General features: G+C 39.0%; 1 protein-coding gene across 1 annotated transcript in view; it reads left to right on the top strand.

Annotated features, from left to right (window-relative positions):
* Positions 1-19,747, top strand: part of LOC128653797 (ABC-type organic anion transporter ABCA8) — a 669,484-nt gene that overhangs the window by 268,649 nt on the left and 381,088 nt on the right. The window contains exons 11-12 of the mRNA XM_053707306.1: positions 8,936-8,994; positions 12,381-12,491. Coding sequence (XP_053563281.1) covers positions 8,936-8,994; positions 12,381-12,491 — 170 coding nt within the window. The remainder of the gene's footprint in view (positions 1-8,935; positions 8,995-12,380; positions 12,492-19,747) is intronic.

Below are 19,747 nucleotides of genomic sequence, written 5' to 3'. Positions count from 1 at the left end.
CTCTCTCCCCCTCTCTATTGCTCTCTCTCCCCCTCTCTTTTGCGTTCTCTCTCTCTTTTGTGCTCTCTCTCTCCCCCCTCTTTTGCGCTCTCTCTCCCCCTCTTTTTTGCGCTCTCTCTCTCCCCCTCTCTTTTGCGCTCTCTCTCTCCCCTTCTATTTTGCGCTCTCTCTATCCCCCTTTCTTTTGTGCTCTCTCCCCCTCTCTTTTGCTCTGTATCTCTCTCCTTTTTTATTGCTCTCCCTCCATCCCTCTCTTTTGCTCTTTCTCTCCCTTTTCTCTCTCTCCCCCCTCTCTTTTGCTCTTTCTCTCCCCCTCTCCCCCCCTCTCTTTTGCTCTTTCTCTCCCCCTCTCTCCCCCCTCTCTTTTGCTCTGTCTCTCTCCCCTCTCTTTTGCTCTCTCTCTCTCCCCCCTCTCTTTTGCTCTCTCCCCCCTCTTTTGCTCTCTCCCAATCTCTTTTGCTCTCTCTGCCCCCTCTCTTTTTCTCTCTTTCTCCATCCCTCTCTTTTGCTCTCTCTTTCCCCCTCTCTATTGCTCTCTCCCCCCTCTCTTTTTCTCTCTCTCCCCTTCTCTTTTTCTCTCTCTCCCCCTCTCTTTTTCTCTCTCTCCCCCTCTCTTTTGCTTTCTCTCCTCCCTCTCTTTTGCTCTCTCTCCCCCTCTCTTTTGTGCTCTCTCCCCCCTCTCTTTTACGCTCTCTTTCTCCCCCCTCTCTTTTGCGTTCTCTCTCTCTTTTGCGCTCTCTCCCCCCTCTTTTGTGCGCTCTCTCTCCCCCTCTCTTTTGCGTTCTCTCTCTCCCCCTCTCTTTTGCTCTCTCTCCCCCTCTCTTTTTCTCTCCCTCCCCCTCTCTTTTTCTCTCTCTCCTCCTCTCTATTGCTCTCTCTCCTCCCTCTCTTTTGCTCTCTCTCCACCCTCTCTTTTTCTCTTTCTCCCCCTTCTCTTTTTCTCTCTCTCCCCCCTCTCTTTTTTCTCTCTCCCCCTCTCTTTTGCGCTCTCTCTCCCCCTCTCTTTTGCTCCCTCTCTCCCCCTCTCTTTTGCTTTATCTCTCCCCTCTCTTTTGCTCTCTCACCCTCTCTTTTGCGCTCTCTCTCCCCCCTCTCTTTTATGCTCTCTCTCTCCTCCTCTCTTTTGCGTTCTCTCTCTCTTTTGTGCTCTCTCTCTCCCCCCTCTTTTGCGCTCTCTCTCCCCCCTCTTTTGCGCTCTCTCTCCCCCTCTCTTTTGCGCTCTCTCTCCCCCTCTCTTTTGCGCTCTCTCTCTCCCCCTCTCTTTTGCGCTCTCTCTCTCCCCCCTTTCTTTTGCGTTCTCTCTCTCTTTTGCGCTCTCTCCCCCCTCTTTTGTGCGCTCTCTCTCCCCCTCTCTTTTGCGTTCTCTCTCTCCCCCTCTCTTTTGCTCTCTCTCCCCCTCTCTTTTTCTCTCCCTCCCCCCTCTCTTTTTCTCTCTCTCCTCCTCTCTATTGCTCTCCCTCCCCCTCTCTTTTTCTCTCTCTCCCCTCTCTTTTGCTCTCTCACCCTCTCTTTTGCGCTCTCTCTCCCCCCTCTCTTTTATGCTCTCTCTCTCCTCCTCTCTTTTGCGTTCGCTCTCTCTTTTGTGCTCTCTCTCTCCCCCCTCTTTTGCGCTCTCTCTCCCCCCTCTTTTGCGCTCTCTCTCCCCCTCTCTTTTGCGCTCTCTCTCCTCCTCTCTTTTGCGTTCTCTCTCTCTTTTGTGCTCTCTCTCTCCCCCCTCTTTTGCGCTCTCTCTCCCCCCTCTTTTGCGCTCTCTCTCCCCCTCTCTTTTGCGCTCTCTCTCCCCCTCTCTTTTGCGCTCTCTCTCTCCCCCTCTCTTTTGCGCTCTCTCTCTCCCCCCTTTCTTTTGTGCTCTCTCCCCTCTCTTTTGCTTTTTCTCTTTCTCCCCCTTCTCTTTTTCTCTCTCTCCCCCTCTCTTTTTTCTCTCTTCCCCTCTCTTTTGCTCTCTCTCCCCCTCTCTTTTTCTCTCTCTCCCCTCTCTTTTTCTCTCTCTCCCTCTCTCTTTTGCTTTCTCTCCTCCCTCTCTTTTGCGCTCTCTCCCCCTCTCTTTTGCGCTCTCTCCCCCCCTCTCTTTTACGCTCTCTCTCTCTCCTGTCGTTTGCACTCTCTCTCTCTCTTGCGCTCTTTCTCCCCCTCTCTTTTTCTCTCTCTCCCCCTCTCTATTGCTCTCTCTCCCCCCTCTTTTTTTTCTCTTTCCCCTCTATTTTGCTCTCTCTCTCTCCCCCTCTCTTCTGTACTTCCCCTCTCTTTAGCTCTTTCCTATCTCTTTTTTTCTCTCCCCCTCTCTTTCTATTTCTCTCCCCTCTCTCTCGTGCTGACCACGCCCGGCCACACCCCAACCATGCTCACGTTCCCACCTACCACGCCCACATCCCCGCCCGGGCACACCCATGCTCCCGTCTGCCACGCCCACTTTCACTGCAACAGCATGGCAGGTAAGACCAGGTGTGTTTGTCCTCGTGCTGTCTCTTCTGCGCATGACAGCTTCGGACAAACACACTTGGCCTTTTATTTTATAGGATGCAGATTGTACCCAATTCCTCTAAATCACATGTTTGCATACTTTCAATTACGCCATTATGTGAACCATGTTTTACATAGTTACACAGGGTTCTGGGAAATATCTCTGCTTAGTAATATAGAAACATTATTTCACAAAGGCCATTCTGCCATATCCCCAATATAAAAAGCTTTATTACAGACAAAGGTAAACAAACTTCAACATGATATTTTAAGAGTTTTGAATAAAAGAATAGAGAGAGTAAATTTGATTGATAAAGTGTATACCAATTTGCCTTAAGTGTGGTCAGCCACGTTAGCGTCAGATCTTAGGGAATCTTAGATCAGGGTAATATATCATGATTAACTTAATAACAGATTGAGCAAATGGAAAAAGGATTTTACTAACACTTGTGGTAAGTGCTCCTATCCTGACCCAGATTTTTACATTACCTTTGGTACTGCCTAAAGTTAGGAGGTTTTGGAGCCGTGTGTCTTCTTGGTTATCAAAGTTAATTAATAGCTCACTCAGGGCTAAATTACAAGTGGAGCAAGCAATATTAGCACTTCACTGAGCAATATAAGCTCATGGTAATGTGCTCTGGTATTACAAGTAAAGCGCAATGTGTTCACTAGAGCGTGCTTCCATAGGCCCCAATGGGAGCCTTGTTCTGAAGCATATTTTTAAATATATATGTAAATAAAATGACTATATATTTATATATAATTATGTGTTAATATGTGTATATACACATATTAACATATAAATAGATATGTATATATTCTTATACATATATAATGTATTTACTGGGAATACACAGTTACCATAGACCGCAATATAAAGGCACTTTTTAGTGCCGTTTTTTTCTAACACCCTTGGCGTGTGAGCTGGATAGTTTTAATATACTGATGAAATAAAGTTTTGTTCTTTTACTTCCCGCACTGCTTGAATCTTTTTGTAAGTACCCAAAACAGCACAATCCTGGGAAGAAGTAAATGTAAATATTCAGCTGAATTGGGGACTATAATAGAAAGAGCTCACTAGTAGTAGTCTGAAGTGGCGGTGTTCTCATACAAGTCTATTTTTTTAATACAATAATGATTTTATCTTACTAATAAGTATAGCTAAGCAGAAAAGTTGGGTTGTACAGGATTTAAATGACCATTAAATACATTAGGGACGATTTATCAAAGCGTCAATCTCAGTGCATTCACTGGAGTCAATACGCTTGCCAGACATCGCTAGACATCGCTGCCGCGAATCCACAGACGATGCCCTTATTTATTAAAAAGTCTGTCAAAAATGCGCGTCAAGTACGGAGCAATGAGCATCGGACTGTTGCTCAAAAAGAGTCATCGATGTCGCGGATATTCTGTTCTTTCCAACTTTATTTATTCCATTACATTACTGTCCATAAACAAGCACATTTCTCTAAAGCTAATCTTTTATTTTTCATCTGTTATTGCCCAAGAAATAGCTAGATTTATACCTGAATAATCAATAATATCTCATTGTTTTATTTATTTGTTATAAAAAAATCTAATATATGATATTTTCACATAAATGAATGTATATTTGTATTTCTAGAAACCATGCTATGACTATCATGTTTTTTTCTTTTTTTTTTAAAATGATTATTAATTCCAGAGTTTGTACATATATCTTTGCACATACATACAGGGAGTGCAGAATTATTAGGCAAATGAGTATTTTGACCACATCATCCTCTTTATGCATGTTGTCTTACTCCAAGCTGTATAGGCTCGAAAGCCTACTACCAATTAAGCATATTAGGTGATGTGCATCTCTGTAATGAGAAGGGGTGTGGTCTAATGACATCAACACCCTATATCAGGTGTGCATAATTATTAGGCAACTTCCTTTCCTTTGGCAAAATGGGTCAAAAGAAGGACTTGACAGGCTCAGAAAAGTCAAAAATAGTGAGATATCTTGCAGAGGGATGCAGCACTCTTAAAATTGCAAAGCTTCTGAAGCGTGATCATCGAACAATCAAGCGTTTCATTCAAAATAGTCAACAGGGTCGCAAGAAGCGTGTGGAAAAACCAAGGCGCAAAATAACTGCCCATGAACTGAGAAAAGTCAAGCGTGCAGCTGCCAAGATGCCACTTGCCACCAGTTTGGCCATATTTCAGAGCTGCAACATCACTGGAGTGCCCAAAAGCACAAGGTGTGCAATACTCAGAGACATGGCCAAGGTAAGAAAGGCTGAAAGACGACCACCACTGAACAAGACACACAAGCTGAAACGTCAAGACTGGGCCAAGAAATATCTCAAGACTGATTTTTCTAAGGTTTTATGGACTGATGAAATGAGAGTGAGTCTTGATGGGCCAGATGGATGGGCCCGTGGCTGGATTGGTAAAGGGCAGAGAGCTCCAGTCCGACTCAGACGCCAGCAAGGTGGAGGTGGAGTACTGGTTTGGGCTGGTATCATCAAAGATGAGCTTGTGGGGCCTTTTCGGGTTGAGGATGGAGTCAAGCTCAACTCCCAGTCCTACTGCCAGTTTCTGGAAGACACCTTCTTCAAGCAGTGGTACAGGAAGAAGTCTGCATCCTTCAAGAAAAACATGATTTTCATGCAGGACAATGCTCCATCACACGCGTCCAAGTACTCCACAGCGTGGCTGGCAAGAAAGGGTATAAAAGAAGAAAATCTAATGACATGGCCTCCTTGTTCACCTGATCTGAACCCCATTGAGAACCTGTGGTCCATCATCAAATGTGAGATTTACAAGGAGGGAAAACAGTACACCTCTCTGAACAGTGTCTGGGAGGCTGTGGTTGCTGCTGCACGCAATGTTGATGGTGAACAGATCAAAACACTGACAGAATCCATGGATGGCAGGCTTTTGAGTGTCCTTGCAAAGAAAGGTGGCTATATTGGTCACTGATTTGTTTTTGTTTTGTTTTTGAATGTCAGAAATGTATATTTGTGAATGTTGAGATGTTATATTGGTTTCACTGGTAAAAATAAATAATTGAAATGGGTATATATTTGTTTTTTGTTAAGTTGCCTAATAATTATGCACAGTAATAGTCACCTGCACACACAGATATCCCCCTAAAATAGCTAAAACTAAAAACAAACTAAAAACTACTTCCAAAAATATTCAGCTTTGATATTAATGAGTTTTTTGGGTTCATTGAGAACATGGTTGTTGTTCAATAATAAAATTAATCCTCAAAAATACAACTTGCCTAATAATTCTGCACTCCCTGTATTATTATTCTGAGCAAGAATAATATGTGAATATAACATAATCAGAGTATCATAGGTATTTATTTGCAATCAATGGATATTTTAAGAGCAGGGTCAGTTTTCTCTCTGCACCTGTGTAACCCTTCCTGATTGCAGTCTAATTTTAAACACCACCCCTACACAGATGTTATAAAATGGGCTGGCATATAATATGACATTTCTTAATGAAAATGAAGTTCAAGAGAAGGAAGAAAACCACTGAAAATATCATGATAGTAAAGAGGTGATTTTAATTTCTGCTTTATCTGATTCATGACAGTTTAATGTTAGGTGGACTATACCTTTGAGCTATTGTGGCATATTTATCAAGCTCTGTATAAAGCTTGATGCCCCTTGTAAGGCTTGCTGGAAACAGAAGTCTAAAGACCGCTGCTCCATAACTTGTCCGCCTGCTCTGAGGCATTGAAAGAAATCAATCGAATACGATCAGGTTTATTGACACCCCCTGCTAGCGGCGGTTTGGCTGCGAATCTGGAGGGGGTCGGCATTTTCATTGCACCAGCAGTTCAGAAGAACTGCTGGTGCAATGATAAATGCCGACAGTATATGCTGTCGGCATTTGTCAATGTGCAGCGGGCATGATACGTTACTTCATATCATGTCCACTCGCACATTGATAAATATACCCCATTATCTTAAGATTATATTGAATCAAACATCAATCAATTTTTAAAATCATTGTCAAAAATATTACACTGTGTGTCCTAATGTCATCATCAATGTTTATCTTTAATACTAATTTCACATATACATACTTTCAAAGTATAATACACAATGTAACAAATGGCACTTACAAGTTCTGATGAGTGATCAATGACACAGTATCAAGCAATTTGATTAGTTAGTGATAGTATAAAATGTATATTTAAATCAGATTGGCTGATGTCATAAATCATGTGATTATGCATATTCCAATCAAAAGTGGTGGAAAATTTCACTAGTTTGTGAGTTGTTTAGGAGTTCGAGTATTGCGTCCAATTTGGTACGAAGTATTGCATCAAATTGGTTCGAAATGCAGTGGGACTTGTATTACATGCACTAAACATGGTGAAATTAGATTGATCCAAAAAAGGAAGTTAGCTATAGTATATAATGTATTTATTTCATTTTTATCCCTATTTCTACTAGTCCTGCTGCCAGACAGACATTACCTGTCATTAAAACGACTTTTGAAATGAATCTGTCCCTTGAAACTACATGTGATTATAATATTATTATTTAACATATTATTATTATTATTATTATTATTATTATTATTATTATTATTATTATTATATATGTAATAAGCTTCATTCACTTGCAGCATCTAACATAACCTTTCTGGGTTTTCAGACTCCCATTGATTTCTATGGCATTCGCGGCCTCAAGGGTGTCAGTTTAAACGATAGGAACGCTGCAGTGGAAAAGTCACAAGCGTACCTGGAAAATGTTTGATAAATTGGGAAGAGGGGCAAATAGAGTCAAATGTGAATTTAAAAACATCTGGAATGATACAAGCATCGATCTTCGTCGGATTGAGATCGCGGGAGTGTACATTTGGTCATACATTTCAACATTTGACAATGTTGATGGTTTGATAATTATGGCGGATTCAATTTGCGTTGAATATGACGCGGGATTCAAGCGGATTCCATCGTATTATCAGTTGAAGCTTTGATAAATCAGCCCCATTAAATACAGAAGAACTACATAATCAGCAAATGCATAATAAAAAGGAATAATGCTTAGTTTTGAAAAAAAGCAGTAGATTGTTTTTCTGACAGATTTAAAGGGACAGTCTACTTGATTTTTTTATTGTTTAAAAAGATAAATAACGCCTTTACTGCCCATTCCCCATCAGTAAATTTTAAAATGGATGAAAACTGGAAATCTCCTGGAAAGTTTCTTCAGGACTTCCCTGTCCCTTTAAGAATATCATATTTTTGTTATCATGTCCAGCAATGCAAACAATAACATAATTTCTGTATTTGAAAGAGAAAATTCACTCCTATGATACATGGACAGTACTGACTTTGGATCACAATAAATTATCGACTAAATATTGACCACAAAATGGATACATCAAATTCAACAGCCAACGACATTTGATGAATGCTCATTACCCACAGATCAAACAATAACACACATGGGCCTATGAAATGCCCAAGCTTGGACCAGAAAAATAAGATGGCACATGCCAAAAACAGCAATGCCCCTTTTTGATGATGATAGGTTCATGCCAAATAACAAACAATACTAAATATGTCATCATCATCGATATGTAAATGTAAAAATGTGAAAAAACATATGTACAATATATTGCCAGTTTCAAAATCAATACAGATATCAATATCAATGTTTACTTATCAGTAAATGACATGAAAAATGTATTTTAATAAAAAATAAACACCATTCTATCCAATTGCAACACACACATACTCCACTCACTCCCTTTAACCCAATATAAAAGGAGACACTCATTGATAGGGGACATGTTGCATGTTTGTCAATGTTTCTGATTAGCAATAGGGATGTGATAAAAGCAAATACCCAATTTTTAGATTTGCACAGTTGTTTTGTTCAGTGTATCAGTTCTGGTGTTTGTTGATCAATGGCAATTTTTAGTTGTTAATGGTGCCGTTGTTGCAAAATGGAGACAGAATATCTTGGCAGTTATCAAGCTTAGCAGTGTTTGGCTCAGGAAGATTGTGATCACTTTGAAGTTTTTTTCCTGTTTTTTTTCCGATATCAAACAAGAAAATTGTAAACATTTGAATCAATGCTGTAAGATATATTAAAAATAGGCCATAAACTTATAATGTATTTTTAAGTAAGGGTTAATAGTAGGCTTGGCATATTAAGAAATAACTGTATAAATGTTTTTTTTTTTTTTTAAATATTGCACTGGATACATCTAAAACAGCAGCATGAAAGCTCATGAGCCCACATGTCCTGTAAATGTGTATACATGGGTGACATCACTCTATCATCAAAAAAGGATGCAAAAAGAACAAATCAAATTAGCTCATAGAAGTTAAATGTAAAGGTGTTTAAAATTGCATGCTCTGAATCATGAACATTTACTTTTACTGTTCTTTTACTGTTCCTTTAATTCTTTGTTAGTGCACACTGCAACTAATATTTCCAGCAATTAATGTGATCATATTTTCTTCCTTAAGGATCAATAATGTTAAGAAAATGTACACTGGCAAAGATAAGACAGCTGAAGCTCTGAGAGGTAAGATATTCTAAGTATTTATTAACCCCTTAAGGACAAGGCCATTTTTCAATTTCTTTCCCTTAAGGACCAAGGCTATTTTTACATTTCCGCTGTGTTTGTGTTTAGCTGCAATTTTCCTCTTACTCATTTACTGTACCCACACATATTATATACCGTTTTTCTCGCCATTAAATGGAATTTCTAAAGACACCATTATTTTCATCATATTTTATAATTTACCATAAAAAAAATTATAAAATATGATGAAAAAAATGGAAAAAAACACACGTTTTCTAACTTTGACCCCCAAAATCTGTTGCACATCTACAACCGCCAAAAAACACTCAGCTAAATAGTTTCTAAATTTTGTCCCGAGTTTAGAAATACCCAATATTTACATGTTCTTTGCTTTTTTTTTGTAAGTTATAGGGCAATAAGTACAAATAGCACTTTGCTATTTCAAACCATTTTTTTTTCAAAATAAGCGATAGTTATATTGGAACACTGATATCTGTCTGGAGTCCCTGAATATCCCTTGACATATATTTTTTTTTTTAGTAGACATCCCAAAGTATTGATCTAGGCCCATTTTGGTCTATTTCATGCCACCATTTCACCGCCAAATGCGATCAAATAAATAAAATTGTTCACTTTTTCACAAACTTTTTCCACAAATATCAGGTTTCTCACTGAAATTGTTTGCAAACAACTTGTGCAATTATGGCACAAATGGTTGTAAATGCTTCTCTGGGATCCCCTTTGTTTAGAAATAGCAGACATATATGGCTTTGGCGTTGCTTTTTGGTAATTAGAAGGCCGCTAAATGCCGCTGCGCACCACATTTGTATTAGGCCCAGCAGTGAAGGGGTTAATTAGGTAGCTTGTATGGAGCTTGTAGGGTTAATTTTAGCTTTAGGGTAGTGTAGTAGACAACCCAAAGTATTGATCTAGGCCAATTTTGATATATTTCATGCCACCATTTCACCGCCGAATGCGATCAAATAAAAAAAAATTGTTCACTTTTTCACTAACTTTGGGTTTCTCACTGGAATTATTTACAAACAGCTTGTGCAATTATGGCACAAATGGTTGTAAATGCTTCTCTGGGATCCCCTTTGTTCAGAAATAGCAGACATATATGGCTTTGGCATTGATTTTTGGTAATTAGAAGGCCGCTAAATGCCGCTGTGCACCAAACTTGTATTATGCCCAACAGTGACAGGGTTAATTAGATAGCTTGTAGGGAGCTTGAAGGGTTAATTTTAGCTTTAGTGTAGAAATCAGCCTCCCACCTGACACACCCCACCCCCTGATCCCTCCCAAACAGCTCTCTTCCCTCCCCCACCCCACAATTTTCCCCGCCATCTTAAGTACTGGCAGAAAGTCTGCCAGTACTAAAATAAAAGTTTTAATTTGTTTTTTTTTATTATTTAAAAAAATAATAATCATATTCTGCTGTGTAGGATCCCCCCATCACTGCAATACCTTGAAAGCGGCTGGAAGCGATCAGGATTGCTTCCAGTCGCTTGAAACCCTTAACGACGTACAGGGTACGTCGCTGGTCTTTAAAGACCAGCTTGTGTAAGACGTACCCTGTAAGACATGCGTCGTTAAGGGGTTAAACACTGCAGGAAAATATATTCTATTAGAAGAGAGTGGCCGCAACTTATTTTCTAGGATGGGATTTTAACAGTTCTCATACTGTAAATCATGAAACCGCTAAGTGACGAGGTTTACTCCATTTAAATCATATTGCTCCAAAAATGTTGCCAAAACCGAAACCCTCACTATAGAGAACAAGGCTTCCCCTTGATCAGTTTCTATTACTGTATCACAATGATATCACAAGGTTATGGATATCGTAAATGTGATTATTCAAAACACGATTTTTGTGACTTCTCATTTAAAAAAAAAAAAAAAACTATGCAAAAGATCTTAGTCCTAAATAAACCAGATTGAATGACAAATAACCACATCTCATTCAATTTGCCGGTTGTAATCCATTTATAAATATGACAGTACTGAAACAATCACGGAAATATAAATATGAATTAAAAAAAACATTCAGAATTAAATTTTCACAACACAGTCGTGATTTCCATTCTCTCATTTCCCCTGCATATCTTGTTAGCTGTACTTGATATTACATATTAAATACATGTACATATGTAAATGTGTGCCCTACCCACTGCAGGTGGACCATACAATACAGATAAAATTGAGCTTTAATGAATCTAGACCAAATATATCTGTGTGTGTGTGTATATATATATGCAGTCTATGAGTAAGGCTCCATAGGAGCTGAAACGCATCAGACAAGCCCATACCAGTGCTCCTAACAGCCCTTACATCTTGGCCATAGCTACACTCTATTTTGCATATTTTGCATTATTGCATTGCATTATTGCTGTTTTTATGATACGCCATTTTAGATTTCTGGATTCAATAAAGCTGACATTTTTGTTTTGAGCAGCTGCCCGGACCCTCTCTTTTTTCTTTATATATATATATATATATATATATATATCAACAAATATCTATATAGGAGGAGCCTGAGCATTTCTTGTTTTCCTTGTTGCATATATATATATATATGTATATATATATATATATATAAAATAAATAAATACACCTCTAAAATGTTGTCCATGGCCATGGGGAGTCTTGCTCATACCCAATATAATATAATTATTCCAAATCATCTTGGAAAACTTACACATATGTTAAAAAAGGCAGTTTTGGAACCTTAATCAATTGCCTTTAGGGACTGAATCTGATAAGTGTAAAATGGTGAGAAAAATCTTTTGAAAGCATCAATAAAATCGATTGTGATTGCTGAGAAAATGTTGGCTCCATGTAAAAGTAGGGCTTTTATTCAGCTAGCCAAAATCACATTTTGGGGCCGATTTATCAATGTCTGTCCGACATGATACGCTGTAGTGTATCATGTCCGAAAGACATCGCTGAATGCTGACAGCATACGCTCTGATTCTGGTGAACTGCTTGTGCAATGCTGCCCCCTGCAGATTTGCGGCCAATCGGCCGCTAGCAGGGGGTGTCAATCAACCCAATCGTATAGGATCGGGCGGATTGATGTCTGCAGCCTCAGAGGCAGTGGACCAGTTAATGAGCAGCGGTCTTAAGACCGCTGCTTCATAACTGCTGTTTCCGGCGATCCCTTGATAAATCGGCCCCATAGTCTCCAAGGAACACCCAAAATCTTACCTCAAAATTAAGATTGGTAAAAACCGGCAGAAAACAAATCTTCCAAAAGATTGTTAACAAAAGAAGCAAACAAACATCTTTCTTTATTTGATGAATAAGTAAAGGTTAAGCATAATTAACTCTAATGCTATTTAAATAATTTTCATAAGATTCATTTCTACACTTTGCTTTATTTACAGGTCTAAATCTGGATATCTATGAAGGACAAATAACATGTGTACTTGGCCACAGTGGAGCTGGAAAAACGACATTATTGAATATACTTAGTGGAATGTGCCCGGCCACCAGTGGTAAGGGTTAATTCTCTACTTATTATTTTTGGCTGATAAATAAAAACAGCCTCAGTTAAAGTTTCATGAAAAGAAAAAAAGACATTATAAGTGTGAACAGATGCTTTCAAAACACAGAGCTATATTCTATACTAAGAAAATATATAGAAATTATAAAAAAAAAGGTATTTATACAAGGGAACACACACACAAAATGACATACATACACACACACACACACATATACAGTTGTGCTCATAAGTTTACATACCCTGGCAGAATTTATGATTTCTTGGCCATTTTTCAGAGAATATGAATGATAACACAAAAACTTTTCTTTCACTCATGGTTAGTGTTTGGCTGAAGCCATTTATTATCAATCAACTGTGTTTACTCTTTTTTAAATCACAATGACAACAAAAACTACCCAAATGACCCTGATCAAAAGTTTACATACCCTGGTGATTTTGGCCTGATAACATGCACACAAGTTGACACAAAGGGGTTTGAATGGCTATTAAAGGTAACCATGCTCACCTGTGATCTGTTTGCTTGTAATTGGTGTGTGTGTGTGTATAAAAGGTCAATGAGTTTCTGGACTCCTGACAGACCCTTGCATCTTTCATCCAGTGCTGCACTGACGTTACCGGATTCTGAGTCATGGGGAAAGAAAAAGAATTGTCAAAGGATCTGTGGGAAAAAGGTAGTTGAACTGTATAAAACAGGAAAGGGATATAAAAAGATATCCAAGGAATTGAGAATGCAAATCAGCAGTGTTCAAACTCTAATCAAGAAGTGGAAAAAGGAATTGAGAATCCAAATCAGCAGTGTTCAAACTCTAATCAAGAAGTGGAAAAAGGAATTGAGAATCCAAATCAGCAGTGTTCAAACTCTAATCAAGAAGTGGAAAATGAGGCATTCTAACATACTGCATTCATCTTGCCATCAATTCTGACCAAATTTTCTGTGCCTTTGTAGCTCACACAAAACATCAGCGATCCACCTCAGTGTTTCACAGTAGGAATGGTGTACCTTTCATCATAGGCCTTGTTCACTCCTCTCCTAATGTAGCGTTTATGGTTGTGGCCAAAAATCTTAATTTTGGTCTCATCACTCCAAATGACTTTGTGCCAGAAGGTTTGAGGCTTGTCTCTGTGCTGTTTGGTGTATTGTAAGTGGGATACTTTGTAGCATTTGCGTAGTAATGGCTTTCTTCTGGCATCTCGACCATGCAGCCCATCTTTCTTCAAGTGCCTCTTTATTGTGCATCTTGAAACAGCCACACCACATTTCCTGTATTTCACCTGAAGTTATTTGGGGGTTTGTCTTTGCATCCCGAACAATTTTCCTGGCAGTTTTGGCTGAAATCTTAGTTGGTCTACCTGACCGTAGTTTGGTTTCAATAGAACCCCTCATTTTCCCCTTATTTATTAGAGTTTAAACACTGCTGATTTGCATTCTCAATTCTGATGTTAGGTGTGAGGCTTGTATAAACAGCAATAAGGGGAGCAAAGTGAGCTAAACAAACAAAATCTAGCTGTTGAGTAGACACTTGGAGAGATATAGGACTATTCCTTCCTAACAGAAATCTTATAATGTATAATAATTCTGATGTGATGAAAATAAGATCAGCTTATACGCTATAAATCCTCACTTTGTAGGTAGATAGTTTAATAAAACACTGTGTGGGGATATACTAAAAATAAACTAAAAATAAAGAAGGATATTATTGGATATAATAAATGAATGTTTATTCTATACAGATAATTAAAAAGTTGGATTAAAATACCAAAATAATACCAAAAAACAAAATCTCATGTGAAGTATCCAAGTATCGCTGATACAAAAATACCAAAATATTTGTTTAATTAAAAGCCACAACTTATATGTATCGTTTATGACTCTAAATTGATACTAAATTGTTACTGTAACATAAAACACATATAAACAGTGGTTACTGTCAATATAACACATAAAAACAATAAAACCGTTATTATCTCACTGCAGTGGATATAAAAAAAGGCCTTGTAAATAGATGCTTTCCTTAAAAACAGTCTTTGGATGAATGCTTCTCTTAAAAACAATCTTTTGTGTCAAAGTTATAGATCCGGATAATAGAGCTCGAAAATCAAGGTAACGAACAAGGTCGTTCTGATTTTACCTGTGAGGTGTTACCTTCGATTCTGTGTTTGCAAAAACAGATCCACTTTAACGTCCTTCCGTGTGAAAAATATATTTACACTCTGTAGTTACGATCCGTGATGATGGCTCTTTCTAATACTTGAACTTCCGGGTCATATGCGGCGATCCGATGCTGTTGATGAAATGATTCCTAGAGCGTTGATAGGGCAGTGTTGCCAAGCCTCTATGTGTCCTCAAATATTTTGTAAGTGGACAAATTGGTTCTATTTCTTTGATCGGAAATAAGGTGGCTCTTTATTAGCTACTATCGCAGCTTCCAAATAAAGAGAGTATAAATGAAGATAAATAAGGTGTCTTCTTAAAGTCCGCTATTAGTAATAGCTAAAGCACCAATAGCTAAAGCACCAATTGTTTAAACAAATTGTAGTCGTAAGATTCTTAAAGCTACTATCGCAGCTACTAAGTACATAAAGATGAATAAAAGTTCCTAGGGGTAACGTTTACACGTGAGAACCTGGCTCAGTGTATATGAAACGTTAGATTACAGTTATACTGAGCTTCCTGAAGTGGGCAAATCTACGCGTTTCGGCCTGGGGCCTTTATCAAGATGCCCATTGTGTGTCAAAAACCTTCTTATATACTGTGAGCGTTAGTATTATTGGTTGATTTAATTTTTTTTAATTTTTTTAAGAACCAATCAGATTGTGTTTACACTGAACTCGTTAGAAAACTAAAGTTAATAGTTATTAAAAGTGGTTTTTTAGAGAACTAATTTCTTTACCTGTTTGAACTCTGACAAGGGATCTAATAATTCTAAGGTTGCTGATTATTAGTATTTGAGTGACATTTAAATAAAATCTGGTTTGGATGAAAAAAATGATAAATATAGAATATCTTTATATGTGTTTATAGGTGAGGCTTGTAAAATGTCTTTGCAAATCTGGAGTCTGGTGTTAGGTGTGAGGCTTGTAAAATGTCTTTGCAAATCTGGAGTCTGATGTTAGGTGTGAGGCTTGTAAAATGTCTTTGCAAATCTGGAGTCTGATGTTAGGTGTGAGGCTTGTAAAATGTCTTTGCAAATCTGGAGTGGAAAAGTGGAAAATGAGGGGTTCTGTTGAAACCAAACCACGGTCAGGTAGTCCAACAAAAATTTCAGCCACAACTGCCAGGAAAACTTTTCGGGATGCAAAGACAAACCCATAAATAACTTCAGGTGAAATACAGGACATGTGGTGTGGCTGTTTCAAGATGCACAATAAGGAGGCACTTGAAGAAAGATGGGCTGCATGGTCGAGTCGCCAGAAAAAAACAAAAAGTATCCCACTTACAATACGCCAAACAGCACAGAGACAAGCCTCAAACCTTCTGGCACAAAATCATTTGGAGTGATGAGACCAAAATTGAGCTTTTTGGCCACAACCATAAACACTACATTTGGAGAGGAGTCAACAAGGCCTATGATGAAAGGTACACCATTCCTACTGTGAAACACGGAGGTGGATCGCTGATGTTTTGGGGATGTGTGAGTTACAAAGGCACAGGAAATTTGGTCAGAATTGATGGCAAGATGAATGCAGTATGTTATCAAACAGAACACCTCATTTTCCACTTCTTGATTAGAGTTTGAACACTGCTGATGTGGATTCTCAATTCCTTGGATATTTTTTTATATCCCTTTCCTGTTTTATACAGTTCAACTACCTTTTTCCCACAGATCCTTTGACAATTCTTTTTCTTTCCCCATGACTCATAATCCAGTAACGTCAGTGCAGCACTGGATGAAAGATGTAAGGGTCTGTCAGGAGTCCAGAAACTCATTGACCTTTTACAAGCACTAATTACAAGCAAACAGATCACAGGTGAGGATGGTTACCTTTAATAGACATTCAAACCCCTTTTGTGTCAACTTGTGTGCATGTTATCAGGCCAAAATCACCAGGGTATATAAACTTTTGATCAGGGTCATTTGGGTAGTTTCTGTTGTCATTATGATTTAAAAAGAGTAAACACAGTTGATTGATAATAAATGGCTTCAGCCAAACACTAACCATGAGTGAAAGCAAAGTTTTTGTGTTATTCATAGGCCTCTATTTATCAAGCCGTCAACTTACCTGCATTCGGCGGCACCAATATGCTCGCCTAAGATCGCCTAACATCGCTGCCGCGGAACTGAATACGTGCTCCAAAATTATCAAAAAAGCTGTCAAAAAGCCGCGCACCAAGTACGGTGCGATGAGCAGCGGACTGTTGTTAACTAACAGTCATCGATCGCGCTGCTCTTCGACTTTTTTTACAGCTTTCTTGGTACCCTGTCACTAAACACCCACACTATACTAAACTGTTTTACCCCTATACCACCGCTCCCGGAGTCCACCGCAACTAAATAAAGTGTTTAACCCCTAAACCAGCGGTTTAGGCTTTAATAAGTATAATGTAGGTGGTGGCGGTGAAGGGGGGGGGAGATTAGGGGTATTTTGACTCGGGGTACATGTTAGGGTGTTAGGTGTAGACATTACCATAGGAATCAATGGGATATTGGGCAGCAGCAAATATGAGCTCTCGCTGCTTTCCGACTCCCATTGATTCCTATGGTATCCGCGGCTTCCAGGGCAGCGGATTGAAAACCAGGTACGCTGGGCCGGAAAAGTGCTGAGCGTACCTGCTAGTTATTTGACAACTAGCAAAAGTAGTCAGATAGTGCCGAACTTGCGTTCGGAACATCTGTAGTGACGTAAGCATCGATCTGTGTCGTACTGAGTCTGGAGGATCGTATGTTACGTCACCAAATTCTACTTTTGCCGGTTTGTAGGGTTTGATAACTAAGGCGAATCAGGCTCGCCACAAATACGCTGTGGAGTTCCAGTGTATTTGCGATTGACTGCTTGATAAATAGAGGCCATAGTCTCTGAAAAATGGCCAAGAAATCATAAATTCTGCCAGGGTATGTAAACTTATGAGCACAACTGTATATATATATATATATATATATATATATATATAAATATATATACAGTACATACAACCCCAAATATATATATATACACAGTATATATACAGTGGGGCAAAAAAGTATTTAGTCAGCCACCAATTGTGCAAGTTCTCCCACTTAAGAAGATGAGAGAGGCCTGTAATTTTCATCATAGGTATACCTCAACTATGAGAGACAAAATGTGGAAACAAATCCAGACAATCACATTGTCTGATTTGGAAAGAATTTATTTGCATATTATGGTGGAAAATAAGTATTTGGTGACCTACAAACAAGCAAGATTTCTGACTCTCACAGACCTGTATCTTCTTCTTTAAGAGGCTCCTCTGTCCTCCACTCATTACCTGTATTAATGGCACCTGTTTGAACTTGTTATCAGTATAAAAGACACCTGTCCACAACCTCAAACAGTCACACTCCAAACTCCACTATGGTGAAGACCAAAGAGCTGTCGAAGGACACCAGAAACAAAATTGTAGACCTGCACCAGGCTGGGAAGACTGAATCTGCAATAGGCAAGCAGCTTGGTGTGAAGAAATCAACTGTGGGAGCAATAATTAGAAAATGGAAGACATACAAGACCACTGATAATCTCCCTCGATTTGGGGCTCCACGCAAGATCTCACCCCGTGGGGTCAAAATGATCACAAGAACAGTGAGCAAACATCCCAGAACCACACGGGGGGACCTAATGAATGACCTGCATAGAGCTGGGACCAATGTAACAAAGGCTACCATCAGTAACACACTACGCCGCCAGGGACTCAGATCCTGCAGTGCCAGACGTGTCCCCCTGCTTAAGCCAGTACATGTCCGGGCCCATCTGAAGTATGCTAGAGAGCATTTGGATGATCCAGAAGTGGATTGGGAGAATGTCATATGGTCAGATGAAACCAAAGTAGAACCGTTTGGTAGAAACACAACTCGTCGTGTTTGGAGGAAAGAGAATGCTGAGTTGCAACCAAAGACACACCGAACACCATACCTACTGTGAAGCATGGGGGTGGCAACACCATGCTTTGGGGCTGTTTCTCTCTAACAGGACGACTGATCCATGTACATGAAAGAATGAATGGGGCCATGTATCGTGCAAACCTCCTTCCATCAGCAAGGGCATTGAAGATGAAACGTGGCTGGGTCTTTCAGCATGACAATGATCCCAAACACACCACCCGGGCAACGAAGGAGTGGCTTCGTAAGAAGCATTTCAAGGTCCTGGAGTGGCCTAGCCAGTCTCCAGATCTCAACCCCATAGAAAACCTTTGGAGGGAGTTGAAAGTCTGTGTTGCCCAGCGACAGCCCCAAAACATCACTGCTCTAGAGGAGATCTGCATGCAGGAACAGGCCAACATACCAGCAACAGTGTGTGACAACCTTGTGAAGACTTACAGAAAACGTTTGACCTCTGTAATTGCCAACAAAGGATATATAACAAAGTATTGAGATTAACTTTTGATATTGACCAAATACTTATTTTCCACCATAATTTGCAAATAAATTATTTCCAAATCAGACAATGTGATTGTCTGGATTTGTTTCCACATTTTGTCTCTCATAGTTGAGGTATACCTATGATGAAAATTACAGGCCTCTCATCTTCTTAAGTGGGAGAATTTGCACAGTTGGTGGCTGACTAAATACTTTTTTGCCCCACTGTATGTATATATATACTGTATATATACATACAACCCCAATTCTGAAAAAATTGGGACAGTATGGAGAATGCAAAAAACAAACAAAAAGAGTAATTTGAAAATGAAATTCACCCTGTACTATATTGAAAACACATTAATAACGCATCATTTGATATTTTACTTTGTGAACTTAATGTATTTTTGAAAATATACGCTCTTTTCAAAGCTGATGACTGCAACACACTCCGAAAATGTTGGGAAAGTCAAATGTTTACCACTATGTAACATCACCTTTTTTTTTTTTCCAAACAGTTTTATTGGTATATATAAATGTTACACAATGCAACTTGCAAAATGGACATAAACTCAGCATAATTAGAGTGATACAATTGCATTGGTATGCATATACTCGGCTTATCCTCACACTGCAATGTCAATATTATATTATCATACTGAAGGCCGGGTTTGAGCATGAAGATAATCCGCCATAAACATTAACCGTTATTACTCTG

Source organism: Bombina bombina, chromosome 1 (assembly GCF_027579735.1).
Source record: "Bombina bombina isolate aBomBom1 chromosome 1, aBomBom1.pri, whole genome shotgun sequence".
Lineage (NCBI taxonomy): Eukaryota > Metazoa > Chordata > Amphibia > Anura > Bombinatoridae > Bombina > Bombina bombina.
This window is presented reverse-complemented; position numbering and strand designations above follow the sequence as displayed.